The sequence below is a fragment of the Eptesicus fuscus genome, chromosome 11 (assembly GCF_027574615.1).
Source record: "Eptesicus fuscus isolate TK198812 chromosome 11, DD_ASM_mEF_20220401, whole genome shotgun sequence".
In the NCBI taxonomy this organism is placed as follows: Eukaryota; Metazoa; Chordata; class Mammalia; order Chiroptera; family Vespertilionidae; genus Eptesicus; species Eptesicus fuscus.
Window position 1 is genome coordinate 87,807,932 of NC_072483.1, and position 7,350 is coordinate 87,815,281.

The 7,350-nt window shown below is 48.9% G+C and overlaps 1 protein-coding gene across 1 annotated transcript; it reads left to right on the plus strand.

The window, feature by feature from the left end:
* The first annotated feature begins 651 nt into the window (after positions 1 to 651).
* Positions 652 to 3,289, plus strand: C11H2orf66 (chromosome 11 C2orf66 homolog). Its single transcript, XM_008146559.3, has 3 exons — positions 652 to 771; positions 1,510 to 1,708; positions 3,203 to 3,289. Exons 1-2 carry the CDS (start codon positions 652 to 654, stop codon positions 1,687 to 1,689), a joined length of 300 nt encoding a protein of 99 aa, XP_008144781.2. The 3' UTR covers positions 1,690 to 1,708; positions 3,203 to 3,289.
* The last annotated feature ends 4,061 nt before the right edge of the window (positions 3,290 to 7,350 follow it).

The following is a 7,350-nucleotide window of genomic DNA, read 5'->3' on the forward strand; positions in this document are numbered from 1 at the left end:
GGTTTGGGGTGCTTGTTTGTTGTTTAAGAATTTCCCCCTTTTTTTTTTTTTTTTGAGATAACAAGGTGCATTTTTTAAAAAGATAAAACCGTCTGCTCAGACGTGGGAGGTGGTGTTGATCATCACTTTGCTTATCATGGTGTAATGTTCTGACTTCCGTGGACCCCCTTAAGCTAATCAACTGGACTTGGAATTCTTGTTTGCAAATGAATCTGGAGAAAAAGAGGGCTATAAAATGCAGGTGGACCAGGATGCTACTTATTTTTCCTTGTCTCCCTTTAAAAATGGCTCTGTTGCCCTGACCGGTTTGGCTCAGTGGATGGAGCGTCGGTCTGCGGACTCAAGGGTCCCAGGTTCAATTCCAGTCAAGGGCATGTGCCTTGGTTGCGGGCACATCCACAGTAGGGGGTGTGCAGGAGGCAGCTGATCGATGTTTCTCTCTCATCGATGTTTCTAACTCTCTCTCCCTCTCCCTTCCTCTCTGTAAAAAAAAATAAAAAAAAATATTTTAAAAAATGGCTCTGTTTTTATTCCACATTTGTTCTGTCTCGCCTTCCTTCCTTCCCTCTCTGCCTCCCTCCCTCCCGCCCTCCCTCAGTTGTGACCATTGCATTTCCCCTCATCCTTCCTCTCACTCAGCCGCAGTCCACCATGCCCAGAGCGTTCCTGCTGCTGTCTGCTGCCCTGCTGCTCCTCGGGCCTGTGCACGGGGCCACCCTGAGAAACAAAGAGACATGGAAGCCACTCAGCAACCCCCGAAACCGAGACCTGGTAAGCACGCACGGGGCCTGCTGGGCTGGGTGCCATCGCTGTGCCCGGGACCAGTGTGCGCTGAACTCTGCCGAACCCAGCGCTCAGAGGCTGCCCGGGCGGGAGGAGCCGGGCCCAGGCCAGCGCCCTGCGGGCCTGGCAGCTGGCCTCCTGTCGCTCCTCTAGCCTATCTACACCTGCTCCTGTGAGCACCCAGGGTGCCTTCCTGTGCACACCGAGGTGACACACACCCATATGGGATTACAACCATCACAGCCGCCTTGCACAGCTTCCCTGTAGTGACCCACTTCCTGGAGGAAAGCTGAAAGTCCGTGTCTGAACAAAAGTGATTTCAGAAGACAGTGACGGGGTCTTGTTTTCAGTCGGAGAGGCGGCACCAAGCTCTGATCGCGGTGGAGTTCAATGTCATCTCTGACCTTGCTATTCAAAGATGGTTTACAAGGCCCCTCTGGCAGGTGCTGTTAAGGAATTGCTATTCCTCTTGGGATTTCCACCAAGAATGGCCAGTGAGCTTGTTTGGGGTTGAAATGCCAGAGAGGAGGCGGGGTGGGGAATGAGGGTGGGGAACCGGGGCGGGTGAGGGAAGAAGGGGCCAAAGCTTGTACTTCTACTTCTGAGTCTCCACCTCCCGCCTCCTAGGTGAGCTCCCCAATCAATTCAGGGGGAAAGACTCGTCGTTGAGTATTTTGGGGTGTTTAATTTATAGATGGCATCGGAACATGTTCTCTCTCTGTGCAGTTTTTCAGAACCCTTCAGGCGTATTTTCAGGGAAGAGGTCTTGACCTTGAAAGGTTTCCAAATACTTTCTCCACCAACGAGAACCCCAGTCCCCTCTCTGTGCAGTCGGAGCTCATGGCCTCTGCCTTTGCCGCGTACGAAGAGCAGAGACACCCCCTTCCCGGCAACCTCGACGGCTGAGGGCTTCTCCCGAGAGCAGGTGAGAGGCCCCTTCCCCTCAGACGGCTCGCTCATAAAGACGCTTGGAAAGTAGTTATTTGAAAAATGATTTTCTTTCCCCATAGAAATAAGTGCTTAGTTTAGAAGCTACTCATCACTGGTAATATTTGGATTTGGTTCAGATATTTCATGTCTGTTTTAAGGAGGAATGACAGTTATGACATTTTAAGCATAGTTTTATGGGAAGAGATATAGTAAAATGATAGGATTATCACTCTTAACAGGATGATTATATCTAGTGGAACACCACACACTTTGCCTATATCCTTTTTTTCCAGACCAGGTCACATAGATGAGTTGTGTGGAAAACCATATATAAAGAAATACGTGAAATTGTGCAGTTGGATTAAATAGAAAGTAAAGTTTAAAAATAGTTCTTCTTAGAAGAAAGTAGTAAGCATATATTTGATCTTGAACATCCTCACCTAGAGAAAATAAAGTAAAATATTAAAGATGATTTTTTTCTCATAGGAAAAAAGTGAGAAATATATTTATGTTTAATATTTGAATTTTATTATTCTTATTACCGTAGCATTCCTATCATCCTACAAACAAGTACCTATCATTTAAAAAAATAGGTGTGGTGCATTCCAGGAAGCTACATTATGATTCTAGTCTATTAGCTTGTTGTTCGGCTGAGTAATTACGATTCCGTTCCCTCTAATAAAGGGAACGGAATCGTAATTAAAATCTCCTCCTCTTCTTCCGCCAGGTAGGAGTGAAACTATGAGGAAGCATGCCGCTGTTGCGTTTTATTGTGTATGTGAAAGGGTTTTGATTATCGGTTCTTGTAAATGTGATGATTTTTAAAAAATATGATTTTAAAAAGAAGATGCAACTTACCATGTGGTATATGCACTCGAAACCTCTCCCACGTGAGAAAGTAAAATAGAATAAACAGAAAGATGGTAAGGAAACATCCCCTTAGCTGTTTCTCACACGTGGTCCCGAGGCCAGCCGTCGACAACTGGTGGTCCCAGGACCGCTGATGGTCCATGAGGTCCCAAAGGTTGGCAACCGCTGGTTTAAGGAAACCTCAGAAGCTAAAACGGGACAGTTATTCATACACAGCGCCTCCTTCAGTAGAAGGCAGTACTGCATGCAGTTTGCTTAAGTCGTGCAGTCTCCACCTATAAATTGCAGGTGCTAACCTCTAACTCACAGAATGTGTCAAAGAAAATATCAAACACATACTTTCTTTCATGTGAGCGTGGAGTGAGGTGCTGTTTGGGGCCAGGGCCCGGAGAAATCACCTACTGGGTGCTATGGTAACATAATGGGACTCCTACGACTCATGGGGGAAGAAGCCACGTGTCTGGTTCAGAGAAGACTTCATCATAAGCTCGCCTTTCCTGGCAGCTGATTAGAAAGTGAGGACGAAGCGTTTTTGCTGGAAGATGTTGATCTTTGAGTCTTTGTGCTAATGGTACCGACTGCATTTTCTGTCTCATTAGAGCATTTTCTTGTTCTGCAGGTACCTGGCTATTTTTAAACTACAGATGAAGCCGCTCATCAGAAAAAGTCAATCATGGTCATTGTTAACCACCCCCACCACACACTTTCGTCAATTTGTAATGGTTTTAGTCTATATTTCCAGATTTATACATAAACAGCTTGACCTTTGGGGCCTGTGTGACCTGTGTGCATACTTTTTGCTGTTTTCCCACTTTATAACCATAAATGTCAATGTAGAGCACTGCATATAATGGCAAGTTATCAAGACACCATAGAGTCAAGAGAAACGACTAAATGAAGTTTCCTTTCAGCTTGTCTGATGTGTGTCTATTGCTTTTAACAATCAGGACTTTCATTTGAAAGGGATGTTGCTCATTTTACTGGAGTTCATTATATGTCCTGGGGATTTGGGTTTAAAATGGGTCTTTTTCTGGGAGGAAGACACACACGCACGCTCAGCACATGCTGTTGAAAGAACTCCCAGTCTTCCTTTCATACCAAGGAAGATCAGTGATGAATATCTACAATTAAGTGGAAATAGGAAGCAAAGGATCATGGGATTCTGGAATTGCCGGGGTCCCTGGGAGAGGCTCTCTGCCACTGTGCTCAGCGGTGGACGCTGTGCTACATCAAGTATCCTAGCCCCCCTCTGCCTCTCCCACACACACACCCTCAAGAAGGGAGGGCAGAAGGCGCGAGGGACAGGGAGTGGGGTAGGTGGACGTGGGCAAAGCGGGGTGGGGTAGAGAGAGAGAGAGAGACTGCTTGGAGTGACGGGCGCACCATGCCGTGTACAGATGATGTTTTATTGAGTTGCACACTTGAAACCTGTTCTGTCTTGTGAACCAATTTAAAAAGGGGTGGGGGGTGTGTAGAAACTGGTGTGAGGGACAAGCAAACCTCTCCTCCCCTCCCACGGGGGCAGACTACTCTGATTCTCAGATCCTCAGTTGGAGTTACTCCTTCTCCTGCCTCTCTATGGAGAGCTGCCTCATTTTCTCTGATTCCTGCAAGAGGGACATGGTACTAGCAGCAGACATCAGTGCCCTACTAACGTGAGCCTGTACATTCCAAGGTGGTCTTCGGTGGCTTTTCTGTGGGTGATTGATAATGAATTCCCCGAGTAGCATTTACGCAAGAGCAGATCTGTGTCTGGGTTAACATGCTCTGCTGTAATGAGCTGTGTGTGTCTGTTTCCCTCGTTGTATTTCTCCAGTATCTAGCACGGTGCCAAGCATGTAGCCAGGGCTCAGCTGAAATAAATGTGTGCTCTTCTGCCACTGTCCACACAGTCATGGAGGCTGATTCTAGTCCATGTCGAGAATATTTTTTCCACTTAGAATACATAAGGAATCATGGATGAGCATAACATGTTAGCCTGTTCAGATCCGTGGTGGAGTGGCAGGGAGCGTCCCACCCCATCCCGCTCCACCCGAGTACGAGTGGCTGGTTTTCCCTCTCCCCTCGCCCCCCCTGCTTGGGGTGTCATGACCTCCACAAAGGGAATGCGCCTCAGTGTAAGGCCTTTGAAAAGCAAGAGCATCCACATGGGACTTTTCACTGTGAGCTTGCAAAGTCTCAGCACCGGGGCAGCCTCCTTTGGGAAATCCCTCACAACTGGCAGGTGGCTGTTGGTGAAAGGCCTGCTCTCCACACGGACTAGGGCCGTGGTCGGCAAACTCATTAGTCAGCAGAGCCAAATATCAACAGTACAACAATGGAAATTTCTTTTGAGAGGCAAATTTTTTAAACTTAAACTTATTCTAACGCCACTTCTTCAAAATAGACTCGCCCAGGCCGTGGTATTTTGTGGAAGAGCCGCACTCAAGGAGCCAAAGAGCTGCATGTGGCTCGCGAGCCGCGGTTTGCCGACCACTGGACTAGGGTGTCTTAATGGTGATGCTGATGGTGGTGGGGAAGGTCGGGTCTTCACCATTTAGCACACCTGGTCCCAGACACTAGGTTAGTAGGATCCCCACAGCTGCCCTATCATGTGGACAACCAACACCTCCCTACACATTTCTTAACGCCCACTGGGGGCCCGGCCGGCGTGGCTCAGTGGTTGAGCATCAACCTATGAACCAGGAGGTCACGGTTCAATTCCCAATCAAGGCACATGGTTGCCGGCTTGATCCCCAATAGGGGGCGTGCAGGAGGCAGCCGATTAGTGATTCTCTCTCATCATTGATGCTTCCATCACTCTCTCCCTCTCCCTTCCTCTCTGATATCAATAAAAATGTGTTAAAAATAAGATAAAATAAAAGCCCACTGGGGGAGTGATCTCGCTCTTGGCCGAGAACCAGTTAGGAAAACAGCAGACGTGTAGCGTTTCCGCTAATGGAAATTCATGTTCTGCAGGTGATCGCGGCTCTCGAGGGGTCCCCGACCGTCTCTCAACAGTCTCTGATCCTCTTTGATGAGCACCCCACTCCCCGTCCCTAGGACATGGCCTGTTGTCCCCTATCCCAGATCTAGGGAGGTTAAAAACGGCTGAGGGTGTGAGGTTTCACCTGACTTGCAAGCTACATGCTATCCCACAGATCTTGGCAGCACCTGAGACTTCTGGGGGAGCAGGCCCCATGAGGTTTACATTCCCTTTGTTCTCCTTCTCGCTCGAGTACCATGGGGCCGTGGAGCTGGGGCCGGGTGTACGCACAAGTGGGTTTGTGCACCGCTGAGGGACTCCAAACCCAGGAAACCCCGCTCTTATAAGGAGGCTGCCAGCAAAACAGCTCAACCACTGCCCCAGAGAGAAGCATTATTTTTATTATACAGGTTGGAAAATACATCTGCCCTGTGCCCCAGAGGGAGTCACTATCTCTATCTTTCAGGGATGTTTGCAACAAATATCCTTGAGAAGCTAGCCCAGCATGAAATGGTCACAGGCTTTTATAGGAAAGTGAAAGAGCCATGGGAAAATGGTCTCCCCAGAAGGGTCACACCTCGTACTGTCCCCCCTCCCCCCCTCACCTCTGGACAATTAGAAAGGATGGAGTCATTTCCTCCCTTTGTTGTCATGGCACAAACTCCGCTTTCTCCTTTCTTCAGAATTTCCATCTGATTCTCAAAAAATTGAGTCTGAAAGTCTAAAGAGTTGTTTTTTGCTATTTTCATTACTGCCATAGGCATCCCACTTCATCCAAGGCACGGTGGGTGCCCTCGGCCTCGCCAGGGACACGTCACAGGGAAGTGGAGAAAAGGAAAACAGAAATATTACCATTGAAGTCACATTGCCACGTTCCGACCTGTAAAAGAGCGTTCAAGTCACAGCGGTGTTTTACAGCAGCAGGACTGTCCTTGCACCCCTTGCTCCCGCTCCCTGGTCTCCACACGTGAATCTATAGCTTCACAACTGTTACCCGCACATCCCAGGCAGCCGGTAACACACACGCGCTTCTAAGGCAGCTTGGCTAGGAGAGCACTCTGCTTAGCGCCTTTCTCCTCTGATTCCCTCCTCTTCTCGGGGACAGGGAGGACGGAGACTTCTGACTTCCGCCCAGATGCCGTTTCCTGACTGCCTGGAGATGTTCAGGCGAGAACGTCCCTGTAAGTGATTTCTGTGGATTGCCTTAATCCAGCCTACCCTGCGCACTCCCCTGACTTTATACCCAGCTACCTCCCCGAGGACTCCTCACCAGAAGGGGGAAAATACCCACGGAAGCAGCGATAGGAGGCAAGGCAACACATCCTGTTCGTCCCAAGCATGGGGTTTGGAGTCAGACAGACCGGCTTCAAATCCTGGCTCCACTCCTGATTAGCCACGGGCCTCTGGCGTTGGGAATAACAGCATCCATTCTTAAGAACTGTCTTCTTAGAGATGTGTGTGCCATGTGCAAGTGGCCCGTAGGCAATGGGCCACAGCGTATGGCCATCATGCCCAGTCTGGGGCGGGAATCAGAGGTGGAACGGGGAGTCCGGATGAACGCAGTCACAGGCGGAGAAGGAGCCGAGGAGAGAGCGTGTGAGGGTCTGTGGAAGCAGGCATGCGCCACCTGCCACCGATTGGAGGAGACAGGACTTAAACTAAGTTGGAGGAGGATTTTAGCTTTCTGCATCAGGGAAAACGGGAAGGTGGGACATGCTCATGGCAGAGCACATGGTTCAATTAAGAAAGAATCACCACAGCGAAGAGATCAAATTAAACATTCAGAAGAGGAAATAGGTTGG

Bases quoted from the DNA above. Each gene is read 5' to 3' on its own strand.
- C11H2orf66 (XM_008146559.3), top strand. From the start codon at position 652: ATGCCCAGAGCGTTCCTGCTGCTGTCTGCTGCCCTGCTGCTCCTCGGG. The intron at 772-1,509 runs GTAAGCACGCAC...CTCTCTGTGCAG, and splicing joins ACCCCCGAAACCGAGACCTG to TTTTTCAGAACCCTTCAGGC.